General features: G+C 36.8%; 1 protein-coding gene across 50 annotated transcripts in view; it reads left to right on the plus strand.

The window, feature by feature from the left end:
* Positions 1-19206, plus strand: part of TRDN (triadin) — a 409007-nt gene that overhangs the window by 89648 nt on the left and 300153 nt on the right. For 46 of the 50 annotated variants that reach the window (XM_069599059.1, XM_069599060.1, XM_069599070.1 and 43 more), the window contains exon 5: positions 19114-19173. The exons of the other annotated variants lie outside the window; for them this stretch is intronic. In XM_069599059.1, the coding sequence (XP_069455160.1) occupies positions 19114-19173 (60 nt within the window). The remainder of the gene's footprint in view (positions 1-19113; positions 19174-19206) is intronic. 50 annotated transcript variants of the gene reach the window in all.

Here is a 19206-nt window from a genome sequence, read left to right on the forward strand (position 1 = left end):
TATGTTCATATATATATATATGAATGTATGTATATATTTGTGGGCTTCTCTGGTGCCGCAGTGGTAAAAAATTGACCTGCCAATGCAGGAGATACAAGGGATGCAAGAGACATGGGTTCAATCCCTTGGTCGAGAAGATAGCCTGGAGTAGGAAAAAGAAACCCATACTAGTATTCTTGCCTGGGAAATTCCATGGACAGAGGAGCCTGGCAGGCTACAGTCCAGGAGGTCACAGAGAGTCAGACATGACTAAGCAACTGACCACATACACATACACACACACATGTGTATATATATACATAACACATTATGTATATATAATGTATTATTCATTATTCATTATAATAATATGTATTATTCATTATGTGTATTTTCTACCTCCTATTAACAAAAATCTCACTAAATGCTAGTTGCTCAGTAAATATATGTAAATGTATGGTTTTAATATATATTCTCTTTTGCCTATAAATTTTTTCCATGATACCTAACAAAATTGTTGGAGTTATTTCTTTTATATTTAAAACTTTAAAAATTATTCCCTAAAGTGAAGCATCAGAATTTAGTATACTCCTCACATATATATTTCTGGAATATCAAACTTTCAAAAATACTCTTAGCTTTATAAACAATTCAAAATTTTACCTGACATTAGTTCAAATAAAATAATATGCAGTAGAATAATGATTTGTTATATTGTGTAATTTATTATAAAATGAACTTATTATATTAAATCCAAATAATTTAAACATTTTCATCTATTTTTAGTAATTTATCTTCCAAGTATGTTATAAAATTTATCACTTTCATAATAATTTCCTAAAAGTACCTGTTAAAATTGTTTTTGAACTGAAAAGCAAAATTATTTTTATTTTCGACAAGGAGTAAGTTTGATTTGTTCCATGTCCAGTTCTTTCTGTTGCTTCCAGACCTGCATACAGTTAGAACTGGACATGGAACAAACCAAAATTACTCCTTGTGAAAAAAAGAAAAACCAGACTGGTTCCAAATAGGAAAAGGAGTACATCAAGGCTGTATATTGTCACCCTGCTTGTTTAACTTATATGCAGAGCACATCATGAGAAACACTGGGCTGGAGGAAGCACAAGCTGGAATCAAGATTGCCGGGAGAAATACCAATAACCTCAGACAAGCAGATGAGACCACCGTTATGACAGAAAGTAAAGAACTAAGGAGCTTCTTGATGAAAGTGAAAGAGGAGAGTGAAAAAGTTGGCTTAAAGCTCAACATTCAGAAAACTAAGATCATGGCATCCTGTCCCATCACTCCATGGGAAATAGATGGGGAAACAGTAGCAACAGTGGCTGACTCTTTTCTGGGGTGAGGGGGGGCTCCAAAATCAACTGCAGATGGTGATTGCAGCCATGAAATTAAAAGAAGCTTACTTCTTGGAAGGAAAGTTATGACCAACCTGTGAGTGAGTGAAGTCGCTCAGTCATGTCCGACTCTTTGTGACCCCATGGACTGTAGCCTACCAAGCTCCTCTGTCCATGGGATTTTCCAAGCAATAGTACTGGATTGGATTGCCATTTCCTTTTCCAGGGGATCTTCCCGACCCAGGGATCGAACCCAGGTCTCCCACATTGTAGACAGACACTTTACCATCTGAGCCACCAGGGAAGTCCCTAGACAGCATATTCAAAAGCAGAGACATTACTTTGTCAACAAAGGTCCATTTAATCAAGGCTATGGTTTTTCCAGTGGTCATGTATGGATGTGAGAATTGGACTATAAAGAAAGCTGAGCACCAAAGAATTGATGCTTTTGAACCGTGGTATTGGAGAAGACTCTTGAGAGTCCCTCGGACTGCAAGGAGATCCAACCAGTCCATTCTAAAGGAGATCAGTCCTGGTGTTCATTGGAAGGACTGATGTTGAAGCTGAAATTTCAATACTTTGGCTACCTGATGTGAAGAGCTGGCTCATTTGAAAAGACCCTGATGCTGGGAAAAATTGAGGGCAAGAGGAGAAGGGGGTGACAGAAGATGAGATGGTTGGATGGCATCACCGACTCAATGGATGTGGGTTTGAGTAGACTCCGGCAATTGGTGATGGACAGGAAGGCCTGGCGTGCTGTGATTCATGGGGTCGCAAAGAGTCAGGCATGACTGAGTGACTGAACTGAACTGAACTGAACTGAAGTTTGATTTGAGTAAGAAACTTGAAAACAGAGGCTGACTTTGCCCATTAGTTAACATAGCAAACATTTTCCATAAATTAAGTGAGCAGCAGCACCAAAGTTTAGATGAAATATACCTACAGCAAGAATTACATCTGAAACATAAAGCATATGACTTTTTCAAAAATTATTACAGTTCACAAATTTTATTGAGTTGTAATTAACATACAACATTATGTTAATACAACATAGTGATTCATTGTTTTTATGCATTATGAAATGATCACTGCAGTAAAACCAGTTATTATTTGTTGCTGTACAGAGTTGTAACAATATTGACTATATTCCCCATGTGTACATTATATACCTCTGATCATTTATTTTACGTTAGAGGTTTGTACCTCTTAATCTCTTTCATCTATTTCATCTGACCTTCGCCCCCACCCTGCCCCGCCCCTTGTAGTCTCAAGTTTGTTCTATCTATTGGAATCTTAAAAACAAACAAAACAAAGTAGAAACAGCAAAAACCAAGTAATCCAATCTAAAGAATGGGCAGAGGAGCTAAATAAATGATATTTTTAAAACAAAGTTTAAAATATGTGTCCATTTAGCATAGGCATCTTAGCATTTTTCTATTTCTTTTTCACAAGTAAAATACTGGTTACTCTCAAACCTAATTGATTTTTCTTTCATATTTTTGAGATTGCATAAGCATTCATAAGAAGTATAATTTTTATTGAGGATAAAGCTTTTTAACTTTTTTGTACTAACATGTCTAAGTACAACATAATGGATATACTTATCTCTTTTTACAGTTTATTTTTACTTAAACCTTGGTCTGTAATAAGTTTGCATATAATAATAATCATTACAGCATTTATTTTCCTTTAGATATGTGATTTTAGGAGACAATAGTTGTCTCTTTAACAAGAAACTACATCTTATAATGTCATTTCCTGACATTCAACTTTAAAGATAAGGCAGAATACTTTTAGTTCTTCAGAACCATACGTACTCATTTTTGGGGGAAGGAAAAATTGGTCTTCCTTTTCACGGATATGGAGGCCATCTGAGATAAATCATCACCTGCATTTAAAGAAAGAACCCAAATCCTCTCTATATTATGCTGAATTTCCTTTTTTCCCAACTGTTTGCTCTATGAACCAAGGAGCTGTCTTGAAGTTTGAACAGGACTCAAATATGAAGGCTGATATTCTGTGAGATTGTTCCTGATGCATGCCAATGGCAGAGAAAGAGGCTCTTCTTAGAGCAAAACAAATTACATCTCCTTATAATCATGTTTTAAAGTTTCCCTAAAGCTCCTGGGGTTAAAAGAGTCCAGTAAATTTAAACTCAGTTCTTTCATTGTGTATTTTTCTCACTTTATTGAAATCTGCAATAGCTCCTTGCAGTCAGGGTGAATAAGAAAGAGCCAGGAAATTTGAGCATCATAAATATTCAAGACTCTAGGATTAGGCCATTCAGAAGGTTGTATCACGTCATCAGGAGTAAGATAGATGGAAACGTTTCTGTGCCAGAGATTTCAATGCATCAATCTTTGCTGGCAGCTTCGGTGCCTTACACCAGGCTGAACATAAAGTGTCTGAAAAATACTGTGCTTGAAAAAAGGAGGGAGAATGGAAAGGTGACTAAACTTGTTAAAATTCATAGCCCCAGAATATTGGTTACCAGGTTGGCCCTAGTAACACTGTTAAGTATATACATTTATCTTTGGACTGCTTATCTAAATAAGTCCAGATCAAAACTCAGCTCCATTACTGCACTACTGCATATTCCCCTTAGGCTGCAGAAGGAACTCAATGCTTTATTTTCTGCTTGTCTTTCCCAATATCGATCAGGCCTGTGAGGACAGGAAGCAAAACCCGGAGACAGACAGTGGGCCTGGAGATGGGATTAGAATGAAAAAGACTGAGGAGGCTGAGGTAAAGTGAGAGCTAATGAATGATCCAGAGATTCACTTCACTAGGGAGTTGCAGCTGTAGCAAATTGTGGATCCAGAAGAGCTCATTTCTACCAAGGAAAGCAAACTGGAACTAGAATGGTGGATATAATACTAGTAACACTGGAGCTTAAAGGAGCAGCAAGCCAGGGGAAGCAGAGGATTAAATTTTGGTGCCAACATCACGGAGAATAAAAAGGCTAGACAACTCAGCTATGGTCCAACCATTTTAAGTGGTTCCTTTTGGAAATAAGATTGGATAAGTAATTTAAGAGTCTATGAGTGAGAATAAAATTAGAGATGCCAAGGGAATATTTCACGCAAAGATGGGCACAATAAAGGACAGAAATGGTAGGGACTTAGAAGCAGAAGATATTAAGAAGAGGTGGCAAGAATACACAGAAGAACTATACAAAAAAGATCTTCATGACCCATATAACCATGATGCTGTGATCACCCCCCTAGACCAGACATCCTGGAATGTGAAGTCAAGTGGTCCTTAGGCAGCATCACTATGAACAAAGCTAGTGGAGGTGATGGAATTCCAGTTGAGCTATTCCACATCCTAAAAGATGATGCTGTGAAAGTGCTGCACTCAATATGTCAGCAAATTTGGAAAACTCGGGAGTGAGCACAGGACTGGTAAAGGTCAGTTTTCATACCAATCCCAAAGAAAGACAATGCCAAAGAATGGTCAAACTACCACCCAATTGCACTCATCTCACATGCTAGCAAAGTAATGCTCAAAATTCTCCAAGTCAGGATTCAACAGTACGTGAAACGTGAACTTCCAGGTGTTCAAGCTGGTTTTAGAAAAGGCAGAGGAACCAGAGATCAAATTGCCAACATCCTTTGGATCATTGAGAAAGCAAGAAAGTGCTAGAAAAACATCTACTTCTGCTTTATTGACTATGCCAAAGCCGTTGACTGTGTGGATCACAATAAACAGTGGAAAATTCTGAGAGAGATGGGAATACCAGACCACTTGAGCTGCCTCCTAAGAAATCAATATGCAGGTCAATAAGCAACAGTTAAAACTGAACATGGAACAACAGATTGGTTCCAAATCGGGAAAGGAGTCTGTCAAGGCTGTATATTGTCACCCTGCTTATTTAACATATATGCAGAGTATATCATGCAAAATGCCAGGCTGGGTGAAACACAAGCTGGAATCAAGATTGCCAGGAGAAATATCAATAACCTCAGATATACAGATGACACCACCCTTATGGCAGAAAGCGAAGAAGAATTAAAGAGCCTCTTTATGAAAGTGAAAGAGTAGAGTGAAAAAGTTGGCTTAAAGCTCAACGTTCAGAAAACTAAAATCATAGCATCTGGTCCCATCACTTCATGGCAAATAGATGGGGAAATAATGGAAACAGTGAGAAACTTTGTTTTTTGGGGTTCCAAAATCACTGCAGATGGTGACTGCAGCCATGAATTTAAAATATGCTTACTCCTTGGAAGAAAAGCTGTGACCAAGCTAGACAGCATATTAAAAAGCAGAGACATACTTTGCCGAAAAATGTTCATGTAGCTAAAGCCATGGTTTTTCCAGTAGTCATGTATGAATGTGAGAGTTGCAATACGGAGAAAGCTGAGCGCCAAAGAATTGATGCTTTTCAACTGTGGTGTTGGAGTCCCTTGGACTGCAAGGAGATCCAACCAGTTGATCCTAAAGGAAATCAGTCCTGAATATTCATTGGAAGGACAGATGCTGAGGATGAAACTCCAATGCTTTGGCCACCTGATGTGAGGAACAGACCCATTGGAAAAGACCCTGTTGCTCAGAAAGATTGAAGGGGACGACAGAGAATGAGATTGTTGGATGGCATCACCAAGTCCGTGGACATGAGTTTGAGCAAGCTTCCCAGAGTCTGTGAAAGACAGGGAAGCCTGGCGTGCTGCAGCCCATGAGGTTGCAAAGAGTCAGACACAACTGAGCAACTGAACTGAACTGAGTGAGAGAGTGTTAGGTTTATATGTTTTCTAGATTCTTCTCTCTTCGACTCTGCATGTTCCCTCTTTCAACATCATGAGATGCTAGGTGCTGCATTGAATTGCCAGCAGTTTGCTAAAAGTTTTACCTATTCCAGGTTATGTTTTCCTTTTAGAAAGATTTGTTGAAAAATGCAACAAATGATTTAAAAGAGGCAAAGCAGAAAAACCATCAGGGATTCTCAACTCTGCATCAGACTCAAATGTTGTCTTAATTTAACTTATTTTTTTCTACAAGCCCATTTTAGACTGACTTACTGGAAAAGGTTATTGGTTCAAGTGACTAAAATTTACAAAAGTAGAAAGAGCTTTAGGGATGTCTGCTGCTGCTGTTGCTGCTAAGTCACTTCAGTCGTGTCCGACTCTGTGCAACCCCATAGATGGCAGCCCAACAGGCTCCCCCATCCCTGGGACTGTCCAGGCAAGAACACTGGAGTGGGTTGCCATTTCCTTCTCCAGTGCATGGAAGTGAAAAGTGAACGTGAAGTCGTGTCTGGCTCTTTGCGACCCCATGTATTGCAGCCTACCAGGCTCCTCCATCCATGGGATTTTCCAGGCAAGAGTACTGGAGTGGGTTGCCATTGCCTTCTACATTAGGGATGTCTAGATACAGCTTTTTATATAGTGTTATTAGTAAATATTTTCTTCTCATTTACTGAGTCTGCTTTCCTTTGTCTGCTCTGTTTGCTTGAGTCTCTGGCAACCTTTCCTGTCCTGGTTGCAATTATGGTTACCAGAAATTGAGGCCAAAGTTACTTACTTTAACAACTCTAGAGAGGAGCTCGTGCTATATCCCATCTGTTTCAGCAAAAGCAATGTAGTTGACTCATTGATCCATATTGAGTAACATACTCTTGTTACAAGCAATCAGGGAGTCAGGGATATGCAACAAGCACTTTATCAAGACCTAGGGAATAGACCTACTCTTGAAACTAAAGATTAGGTTTGTGTGTTTAGTCATTCAGTTGTGTTTGACTCTGCAAAAATTAGGTTTAGTATCACCCAAATACTTGTATTGATATTGGAAAAGGATTAGCTCCTAAGACTAAAAGAGGGTCACTGTTATAATAATTGATTCCACCAGGAAAGTTACAGATGCCCCAAAATACCTCATTTTTACTTTTATTTTTAATTTGAAATCTCAGATCACTTCCCACCTCAGAATTTCCAGAGTTTGAGTTGTATTTTTTAAATCTCCACAGTGTGCTTCTAATGCATACTCAGGGTGAGAACCTTTGCAACCCAATGATTAATTCTAAAAATAAGAGGCTTGGGGGATTCCCTGGTGATTGAGTGGTTAGAGTTTGCTGCTTTCACTGTCAGGGCCTGGATTCGATCCCTGCTTGGGGACCTAAGATCCTACAAGCCATGAGGCAAAGCCAAAAAAGAAAAAAAAGAAAAAATTTAAGAAGTTTTGGTGGCTTAGATGGTGAAGAATTTGCCTGCATTGCAGGAGACCTGGATTTGATCCATGGGTCTGGAAGATCCCCTGGAGAAACAAATGGCTATCCACTCCAATAATCTTGCCTAGAAAATTCCATGGAAATAGGGGTCTGGCGGGCTTCAGTCCATGGAGTTGAAAAGATTCAGACATGAATGAGCAGCTAACGTGCTTTGTGATACCAGTAAGGGAGACAGTTGAGGATAAGCGGATGATTGCATATTTTGTTTACACAGAGTGACTGTTTTTGTATGTTAAGAAAATACTAAACTCTGAAGGATAAAATAAAAACTAATTCTATATCATTGTCGCATTGACCTAGATCATTGAAATAACTATTTATAATTGATGCCCATCAGCTGAACACATCAACATTTTGAAAATGACTGAGATGGCCTCGAATAAACACAATGAAGAGATTAGTTCTCTTTCTGCTCTTAACCTACTATGGTTAAGTTACTTAACCTCAGTGGTTCTCAGTTCTCACATCTGTAAAACAAAGATGCTAGATTTACAGATGCCCAGGTCCTTTCCAGCTATGATATTTTTTGATTCTATTGTTGAGTTGTGCAGTCATATGTTAATAATTTTTCTAAGAGTTTCAACTGGACTAGGACCTTTGACTCAAAATGTGCTTAATGGGACAGCAGTTTTAGCAGCATCACCTGGGATTTAGGAATACAGAACCAGGCTCCATCTAGACCAAATGAATCAGAATCTACATTTTAAGAAAATTCCCCAGGCAAGTCATATTCCCATTAAAATTTAAGGAATATTGGTTTAGACAGTAGGTTCTACTTCTGATGTGGTTCTGAAACTACTTCAGAGTTTATTTAAATTGGAGATTCCTAAAAGGTTTCTCACCATGAAAAACACGTTACATTTGAGCTACAGCTAGGAATATGTTTTAAAATTTCTCCAGATGAATCTGACGTATAGCCACTTTGATCTTGTCTAGTATATCATCAAACGTGAAACACACATATGAACTGAGCCAAAACCTCATCCAAATCTGTAAACTCCACCAGTAATTATCTTCAAAAAGGTATTATTTAATCATTTCCACCTCTGTCCGGTTTATGAACACATGGGAAGTAGTTTCTCATTTTATTTTGTTGTTCAGTCGTAAAGTCCTGTCTAACTCTTTGTGACCCCATTGCCTGAAGCATACCAGGCTTTTCTGTCCTCCACTCTCTCTCAAAGTTTGCTCAAATTCATGTCTGTTGAGTTGGTGATGCTATCTAACTACCTCATCTTCTGCCATCCCTTCTCCTTTTGCCTCTAGTCTATCCAGCGTCAAGGTCTTTTCCAATGAGTAGGTGCCTCACATCAGGTGGCCAAACTATTGGAGCTTCAGCATTGGAGCAACAATCCTTCCAGTGAATATTCAGAGTTGATTTCCTTAAGAATTGACTGGTTTGATCTCCTTGCAGTACGAGACTCTGAAGAGTCTTCTCCAGCACCACAATTCAGAAGCATCCATTCTCCGACGCCCAGTCTTCTTTATGGTCCAGCTCTCACACTCATACCTGACTACTGGAAAAACCGTAGCTCTGACTATAAGAACATTTGTCAGCAAAGTGATGTCTGTGCTTTTTAATACACTGTCTAGGATTGTCATAGCTTTCCTTCCAAAGAGCAAGCATCTTTTAATTTCATAGTTACAGTCATTGTCCAGAGTGATCTTTGAGCCCAAGAAAATAAAATTTGTCATTGCTTCCACTTATTCCCCTTCTGTTTTCCAGGAAATGGTGGTACTGGATGCATGATCTTAACTTTTTGAATGTTGAGTTTTAAGCCAGATTTTCATTCTCCTCTTTCACCCTCATCAGGAGGCTCTTTAGTTCCTCTTCACTTTTTGCCATAAGAGTGGTATCATCTGCATATTTGAGGTTGTTGATATTTTTCCCAGCAATCTTGATTCCAGTTTGTGATTCAGCTAGCCCTTCATTTCACATGATGTACTCTGCGTATGAGTTAAATGAGCAGATTAACAATAGATAGCCTTGTCATACCCCTTTCCCAATTTGGAACCAGTCAGTTTTTCCATGTCCAGTTCTAGCTATTGCTTCTTGACCTGCATACAAGTTTCTCAACAGATAGGTAATGTGGTCTGGTACTCCCATCTCTTTAAGAATTTTCCTGTTTTCCTTTGACTGATCCACAAAGTCAAAGGCTTTTGCACTGTCAATGAAACAAATGTTGTTTTGTTTTTTTTTTTTTGAATTCCCTTGCTTTCTCTATGATCCAACAAATGTTGGCAACTTCATCTTTGGTTCCTCTGCCTTTTCTAAACCCAGCTTTACATCTGGATGTTCTCAATTCACATACTGTTGAAGCCTAGCTTGAAGGATTTTGAGCGTTACCTTTGCTAGCTTGTGAAAGAGCACAATGGTTTGCTAGTTTGAACATTCTTTGGCATTGCCTTTCTTTGGGATTTGAATGAAAACTGACCTTTTCCAGCCTGTGAGCACTGCTCAGTTTTCCAAATTTGCTGTCTTTTTGAGTACAGTACTTTAACAGCATTGTCTTTTAGGATTTTAAATAACTCAGCTGAAATTCCGTCAGCTCCACTAATTTTGCTCATTGTAATGCTTCCTAAGGCCCACTTGACTTCACACTCCAGGATGTCTGGCTCTAGGTGAATGAACACACCATCGTGGTTACCCAGGTCATTAAGATCTTTTTTGTATAGCTGTGTATTCTTGCCACTTCTTCTTAATATCTTCTGCTTCTGTTAAGCCTTTACCAATTCTGTTCTTTATTGTGCCCATCCTTACATGAAATATTCCCTTGATATCTCCAGTTTTCATGAAGAGAACTCTAGTCTGTCCCATTCTATTGTTTTGCTCAATTTCTTTGCATTTTCTCATTTAAGAAGGGCTTCTTATGTCTTCATGTGTGCCTGCCTGCTATCTGAACTTTTGTGTCCTAATAACAATTGGCAAAATCTTACAAGTGTAGATTCTATGTTCAAGTGAATAAATAATTTGAATTTTTAATATTAAAATAAAAATTATAAAAAGATATTTTATGCTGTCTAGCACTTCTGAGATATATTGAGAAAACATCTTGACAAAAGGCATTATTTAAAATCCACAACCCTCAGAACAATTTAATAAACTGGGTTGTCATCTAAAAGAATTAGGATGGTTGCCTTGGTGACAGAGATTATCCTTTAAATTTCTTGAGTCTGTCATTTTGAATTCTTGAATAGATAATATTTTTAATTTATTAACAGTATGTCATATAGAGGAAAAAATTGTGTGCTTTAAACTATCCATGTAAGACTTAAACAAATTTATAAACTGCTCAACAATAAACTGTGTTATGATTATAAGTAGATAATAACAATTTATAATAAGTAAAATACATGTAATATAACAAAATAATTCAGAAAGCCTTTACTGCAGTAAACTCATTCTTTGGACTTATTTAGGACAGTCTATTTTTACTAATTCTGGTCCCATTGGTTGCTGCTGCTGTCAGCTTTCCTGTTTGATTTTTGTACATATGGCCTCTCTTCCTAAGTTAAATGTGAGCGTCAGGCTCAGAGAGTCTTGGGAAAATTGGTTAGTCTGTGATTAACACTGCACCCTGGGAGATGTAGAGCTTAGAAAAACACATTTTGATAGAATTAAACAGCCTGAAGATGAAGAAGGATAACCATTTCTCATTGGGAGTTTTAAAGATTTTGGCTATTACATGCTGCATGTTCCTGATGAGAACCAGAAAATTCACCATTATACATAGAAGTTCCACTTTGGGCCACCAGGAAGATCACTAAAATTTATATCTGCCTTCTGAGGTATCCAACAGAAATATATACAACAAATGCCAACAAGTCACTATTCTACATATAAAATACCATAAATATGTAAGCAGTGTTATTACACAAAAGAATACAGATTATCGTTTAAGTGCCATAATCACAAATAGGAAAAACTGAAATGAAATATTCCTTAACATGTAGACCAAAATAAATAGAAATTTTTCCCCCCTTCAAGTTAGATGGGCTAGCATATCCCACTTTAAAACCTGTTTCAACTTCTTTTTTTCTGTTAAAATGAATATGATTTTAATTGTTAATATTTTATTATAGGTATAATTGTCAATTATATATGTCAGTTCATAGTTGATATCCTGCATGTAAGCATCTATGGATAACTTAAGGCAAAGTATTAAAAACACCCAGTGCTTTTAATTTGATTACGATTTAGCTTTTCAGTGTTCCAGGAAAACAATATTTAAAAACCCTATCTTATTGTCACCCATGTTGATGACTGTGGGAAAAAATGTTTTAAAAATATATTGGTAATATGCCTATAATTTTCTTCCATATCTTTTTATGGCTTGATGATGTATTTTTATCTCGTATTAGTGTTGAATGATATTCCATGTCTGGAGGTACAACAGTATATTTCTTCACTTACCTGGTGAAACATACCTCAGTTGCTTCCAAGTTTTGACAATTATAAATAAAGCTCCTGTAAACAAATAAGAAAAAACCCTACCTTTTGTACAAGTGTTGCAATTTACAATATCTTTCATATACATTTTAAAATTTCCACCAATAGTAAAATTCTGCAACTTTCTCCAGCATTTCTAATAGAAAGTAAAAATGTTGAGAAATGCAACGTTTTTCTGTCTCAAAATTTTCAACCACACGTATTATAGTATTTAAGTCGTTTGAGCATTGTGTCGTAAAGAACAAGTGAAATACCATCTACCACAACTTTCTTTGTTGTGTAGGAGTTGGTAGTTTATAATTTTGCTCAAATATTTATTTTTAAACTTAATATATATTTATCAAGTAGTTAGTATGTGCCAATTATTATTGAAAATTTACTGTGAAACAAAATAGACATAGTTTTTGTCCTCAGAAAATTTAGAATTTAGTAAGGGAGACAATAATAATAATAATAGCTAATATTTACATAATGTTTATCAGATACCAGGTACTGCTCTAAATCCTTTACATTTTAACTTATGTTATTCCTCATGTAAAGCTATGTGGTTGTGATGGTTTAGTCACTAAGTCATATCCAACTCTTTTGTGACCCCATGGACTATATAGCCTGCCAGGCTTCTCTGTCGTTGGGATTTCCCAAACAAAAATACTGGAGTGGGTTGCCATTTCCCTCTCCAAGGGGTCTTCCCAACCTAGAAACTGAATCCGGGACTCATACATTGCAGGTGGTCTCCTGCATTGCAGGCAGATTCTTTACTGAGGTATCAGGGAAGCCTGAATCTGTGTGGTAGATATAGTATAAACCTCATTTTCCAGATGAGGAAATGAAGTTTGCACAGCTAGTAGGTATGAGAAATATATTTGAATGGTGTAGATTGACTCAAGCATTAATTATCTTCCAACACTAGACTGCATTTTAATACATGCCAGCAATGATAATATTTTTGTGTAGATCTTTTAGTAGTTTATATGTCCAGAGTTTTCTAACAAAATGCACTTTAATTATGCCAGAATTTTATTGATTTATGTCACCTTTAGTATGACAGTTATTCAAGTAACCGTTTAATGATTACTGTAATCCAGAAATAATGAATACTCTAAATAATACTAATGTTTAGTTTTTTCTCAGCAACATAATAAGTTATTACATCTCCTTCTCTTGTTTCTGAGCACTTTACAAGTCTCATGCTGAGACTAATACTTCTTCAGAGACGTTGAACTGTAATCCAATTACTTATTTGGCATTGGACTTTAGAAAAACACCCTGACCTAGGAGGGTATATTTTTTATTATCTCCACTGAATTATAAAGCATGAAAGCCAAAGTTTAAATTCTCTAGATTCCTTTAATAAGAAAAATGCCTTGAAAGCCTAGCAAAGTGAAATGAATAACAATAAGAATGTGAAAGAAGACTTATACTTTTTTCTCCACTTTTCATATTTACACATACTTCCCTACAGATAATGAGAAATGTGATCGAGAAACAGGACTAGCGAAAGCAGTTGGAATACACTTCCCATTTCTGTGGAAGTAACTTGCCCTTCTCTTAAGTAGCCCTTGTATCATTACAAACACGGTAAACACTAGTGGAGAACTGATTGATATCAGTTAAGGTTACTGATAATTCAGTAAAACGAAGGGTTTCCTTTCATTACTTTCTGACACACTGAGATAACTGTCACTCTTTCCCATTTGTTTTTCCCTTCTCCAGTTATCAAAATTTTAAATTGACTTCTGTACCTTTAAGGACCTATGGATAGTCTGACACCTGGGATTGGAATACTTGCTTCCTGCTTTTTAAGACACAAGGCAATCTCTCAGGTTTACTATTACCAAAATGGTTTATCATTCCAACTAGAATCTGATCCTGAGACTTATCACATTCTCAGAGACACTGGACTGTAACCTAAGGTAAAGCACATACATTTGGAGGTAAATAATGACTGCTTTGACCTTTTTCTTTGTCCCTTGTGTCCAGAATTGGTTCAGGTTTAGTGAACTATTTTTAAGGAGTGTCAAAGTTAAATGAAACTTTATGCTGCTATGCATTACTGCTGTGTCGCGTAAGTAGAGGTATTCCCCTGTCTGTAGACATTATTGAATAACTAAAAGCTAGTATCAATATATGAAATTTTATTTTTCTTTGAGTTTTCCTGAAAGCCATAGGGTAATAAATTTCTACTTTACTGACTTGAATCTTTAAATTTAATTTTCCTTTCTCACACGAATGGCCCTTAGCTGGCAAGAGCAGTTGAGAGTAAGAAATTAGGCATTATCTGTTTATGAGAAAAAAGATCTTTCTGAAGTCTAAATTGGTAGCATGCTGTTACTCAGTTGGGCAGGAGCCTGAATGGTCATCATTTCCTGGCTGAAGTGTAAGGAGATGGAACTGGCAGGCACACTGTGTAGAGGCTATACTGGCTTCTTTGGATATTTGATAGCCTTGGACAGTGACAATAGTGATGTAATACAATCCTCAAAGAAAATGTAATATTGCAATAAAGCATGCAGAGACATTTAATTTATCCTTAAGTTTGAAAAGTAGGGGCAGAAAAAATTTTCTTTTTCTCTTCTAGGTTTTTTGCTGGTCTAATAATTAAATTGATATAAGGAGAAAAATAAAGTTCATACATACGGAAGCCCAATTAAAAATATGAAACCCGAAGGGCAGCCAAGTATTTAAGACTTATATAATTAGCATCCTGAGCTAAGGAAAGAGAGAGTGGTCTGAGGACACAAAGGGAAGGAAGGCCATTCAGAAGAAGGGACAATAGATGTTTGGAAAATAAAGATTGTTCTGTTATACAGATAAATTTCTTGTATCTCTGGTTATAGCTTTCTCTTTGGTACAGGCCATCTTTCCATGTATATTTAGGCAGTTGAGGGGAAGGTAAAGAGCTTTTTCTGAATCTACTGGGCTTTGATTCCCTTATGCCAAAGAGATGTGCCTCACAGTAGCAAAAATCGGTTCCAATTCAGAATCATCAGAAATAAATTTCTTTTGTCATCTACAAGCAAAGAAATGTATGTGTGTATGCCTTTACAAAGTTGGTTGTGCCTGTCTGCACTTATGTGTACAGAAATACTAAGTCTTCAAGAGATCACCAAATAAAAAAATTATTGATGATGTTTTTGCAAAACATTGTCTATGTAAGTCATTATATTTCATTGTTAGCTGTAGAGATTTGTATGTGCATACACTGTGTGTGTGTGTCTGTGTGTGTGTGTGTGAGTTTTAATCTGGGACTCCCACTTTAAAAAAATCTGAATGTATCTTTCCAGATCAGTGGAGCTCTCTTAGTTTATTGAAAGCTGAAGTTCAGAATCAGAAATAGAAAATGTTAGGACTTTGTCCTTGAGACTGTAATGAGCAGGACCCTCAGGGGCTCCCTGGACCGAAAGCCTCTTTGTATCACCCATTTCTTGTTTGTAGGGGAAAAAAGAAGCCTTAGTCTCTGAGGCCTTCTCTGACTTCCAAATTGCAGACTCAAGCAGTTACTAATTAAGGAAGTGAGGAGACACAGAAAAGTAGTCAATCTAGAAAAGTAATGATAGCTTCAACAATAGTTCAGTCACAGAAGATGCAACATTTCATATAAATTTTTAATTTAGCATTTCATCCCATTTTTATATTCAAATTAATCCCCTATGGGAATAAGAAATTATTTCTTAAGGATGATTCCCTTGGTGCTTGCAAAGACCACTCTAAATCTTTGACCACTCTGAATCATTTTACTTAATCAGACTGAGTTATACAAGGCACCAGTCTTCTCCATTGCTTCTGGTAGTTTAAATAGGAGGGAGGAAGGAGAATGATATGGGCAAGGGAGCATTTTCAGTTTGGTTTTATGATTCATTTATAGAAGATTTAACCCTGTAAATGAACTAAGAAGGTAATTTGCCTGCCCCAGAACCAGACCAATACTGTCCAAAACTAATATAGTGTGAGCCACATGTATATTTAAATATTTTTTTGAGTAGCCACATTATAAAAATATAAAAAGAAAAAAGATAAGAACTTCCCTGGTAGCTCTGCTGGTAAAGAGTCTGCCTGCAATGCAGGAGACCCTAGTTCGATTCCTGGGTCCAGAATATCCCCTGAAGAAGGGAATGGCTACCCACTCCACTGTTCTTGCCTGGAGAACACCAAGGACAGAGGAGCCTGGTGGGCTGCACTTCATGGGATCATGAAGAGTCCGACATGACTGAGCATAGCACAAAAAGAAAAATATGGAATTAATTTGAATAATATTTCTTAATTAATCTATAGTATCAGTCAGGTCTCAACCAAAGAAATAAAACCAGTAGGAAATTATGCAGATATATTTATCTAGTAAGACATTTGTTGCAAGAAATTGGCCTATGTGACTGTGCAGACTGGCTAAGCAAATCAGAATGCACAGGACAGGCAGTTAGAAAGTAAAAGTCATGAGCAAGCTTGCGCCCATGTGCATGCACCAAAGCTGTACACCCAAAGAATTTATTTTTTCCCTCAGGGAACCTCAAACCTGTTTTTAAGACCTTTCGATAGAACAGACAAGCCCGCCCAGATGATCCAGAACCATGTTATTTAGAAATCAATAAACTAGGAATTTTAATTATATCTGTAAAATACCTTCATAGCAACTTCTACATTGGGCTTCTCTGATAGCTCAGTTGGTAAAGAATCTGCTTCTAATGCAAGAGACCCCGGTTTGATTCCGGGATCAGGAAGATCTGCTAGTGAAGGGATAGGCTACTCACTCCAGTATTCTTGGGCTTCCCTTGAGGCTCAGCTGGTTAGGAATCAGCCCGCAATGCAGGAGACCTGGGTTGGGAAAAAACCCTGGAGAAGGGAAAGGCTTACCCACTCCAGTATTCTTTCCTGGAGAATTCCATGGACTGTGTAGTCCATGGGGTCACAAAGAGTCCAACACAACTGAATGACTTTCACTTTCAACTCCTAGATTAGTCTTCATTTGAATGATTTGAGATCGTAGCCTAGCCAAGTTTACACACAAACCATCACAATATGTCCAAAATAATATCATCCCAATATGTAATTAATACAAAAATTATGATATATTTTATTTTTTTTAGCATTAAGTCTCCACAAACCGTTATGTACTTACATTTACAGCACATTTCAATTCAGATTAATCACATATCATATCCTTAACATGTATACATGTTTAGTGGCCACTGCATTGGGCAATATGGGTGACAAAGAGTGATTGCTCTAAGGATATAAATTGTCAATAAAGGTCATTTGACAATATCTAACCACATTCTTTGTAGTCATGGCTAGGGATGGTGTAGCATCCAGAATCATTTAATAGGGTGCTGTGCTGCTCAGTACTCTACAGTGCACACAGTAGCCCTCAGTTCAGTTCAGTCGCTCAGTCGTGTCTGACCCTTTGCGACCCCATGAATCGCAGCATGCCTCCCTGTCCATCCCCAACCCCCGGAGTTCACTCAGACTCACGTCCATAGACTCAGTGATGCCATCCAGCCATCTCATTCTGGGTCGTCCCCTTCTCCTTCTGCCCCCAATCCCTCCCAGCATCAGAGTCTTTTCCAATGAGTCAACTCTTCGCATGAGGTGGCCAAAGTACTGGAGTTTCAGCTTTATCATCATTCCTTCCGAAGAAATCCCAGGGCTGATCTCCTTCAGAATGGACTGGTTGGATCTCCTTGCAGTCCAAGGGACTCTCAAAAGTCTTCTCCAACACCACAGTTCAAAAGCATCAATTCTTCGGCACTCAGCCTTCTTCACAGTCCAACTCTCACATGCATACATGACTACTGGAAAAACCATAGCCCTACCCACCTCCAAATAATGACTTTTCCCAATCCAAAAATCAATAATGCTAGGATGAGAAATCATGCTTTGGAGTAAGATCTGGAGACATAAGGTAGAGATTAAAAATAATGAGAGAAGCTGGAAGGTAAATGTTTCCTATGGTCTTTGGAAATCGTTCCACGCACCTTGAAGGCTTTTTCGTTTTTTATTTTTTTTCCAGAAATGTAGTTGGAAATCTTAACTCTTCTGTATCTCCATTGCCATTTTCAAAGTCATGAATGGGATAAGGGTAGAAGAGTGGCTTTATAAATAGCATAATTAATTAATGGAGAAAATGAGGGGAGGAGATCGTCACAATGTGATTATTTCTTTAACTGTTGAATGAAAGAAACTGTCTTTTCTGAAGATTTTAGGATTTTCCTCTAATTGATCTTGATTTTACACATCCAGAAAAATTATAAAAATGCAAATTCTAACATACAAATGGAGAATTTAGAATATGTACAGTAATTAGCACCATCTCAGACTGTCTGTAGAATAAAGTTGTGATAAATAAATAAGTAAAACTCATTAGCATTTTTCTAAGAAATACCATGGTATTTAAGACTAAGTCTCTTTTCAGAGGTAGTAATCATATTTGTAAACTCTAATCTCAAATTTACTTCTGTCCAAATTAACTGCAAATTCAGATTTAACTATATTTTCTAAGCCTTGGCAATGTATATATACTGAACTAGAAGCAAATTGAATATATTTCTTAAAACCTGATATTTAGAAAAAAATGTAATAGCTAACTAATTCTATGAAATGTGTCTATCTGCTTGCAGTAATTATTGGTTAAATGCAATGCCAAATTTTGATTCTAAACATGGCTTAGAGTCAGTACTTCTGAGATATATTTATTAGATAGTTACAGTTCATTTTACAAATTCTTAATTTAATATGTAAAAACTAATCTTTCTAAATCTAAATGACATTTTTACTAAGGAGTCATAATTTGTATTGAGAGTAATTGAAATAAAACATAATTATAATTTGTGATCAGATTTAGCACTGAAAATGGTGGCAACATTTATTGATGTAAGTTTTAAGCTTTTTCAATAATTCTAAATTGTAGATAACTTCAAGTTTTCCCTTATATCAATAAATGAGGGATTTATGTGGCAATATGTTTCATTGATTCTTTCCTTTTAGATACCTATAAATTTGTTGGATAAAATAATTTGGACTTCATGGTAATATTATGACATTTAGATCATAGTTATGGTTTATATTTTGTACATTTTAAAAAAGAGTTTTTAAAAGCAAATCATAATTTTTCCTAGAAATACACAAAGAAAAGGCTGAAAAACTGGAGAAGCCTGAAAAGAAAATACAAACTAAAGGCAAGTGTTGAATTTTGTGTTTCATCTTGTTTT

Source organism: Ovis canadensis, chromosome 8 (genome assembly GCF_042477335.2).
Source record: "Ovis canadensis isolate MfBH-ARS-UI-01 breed Bighorn chromosome 8, ARS-UI_OviCan_v2, whole genome shotgun sequence".
NCBI classification, from domain to species: Eukaryota; Metazoa; Chordata; class Mammalia; order Artiodactyla; family Bovidae; genus Ovis; species Ovis canadensis.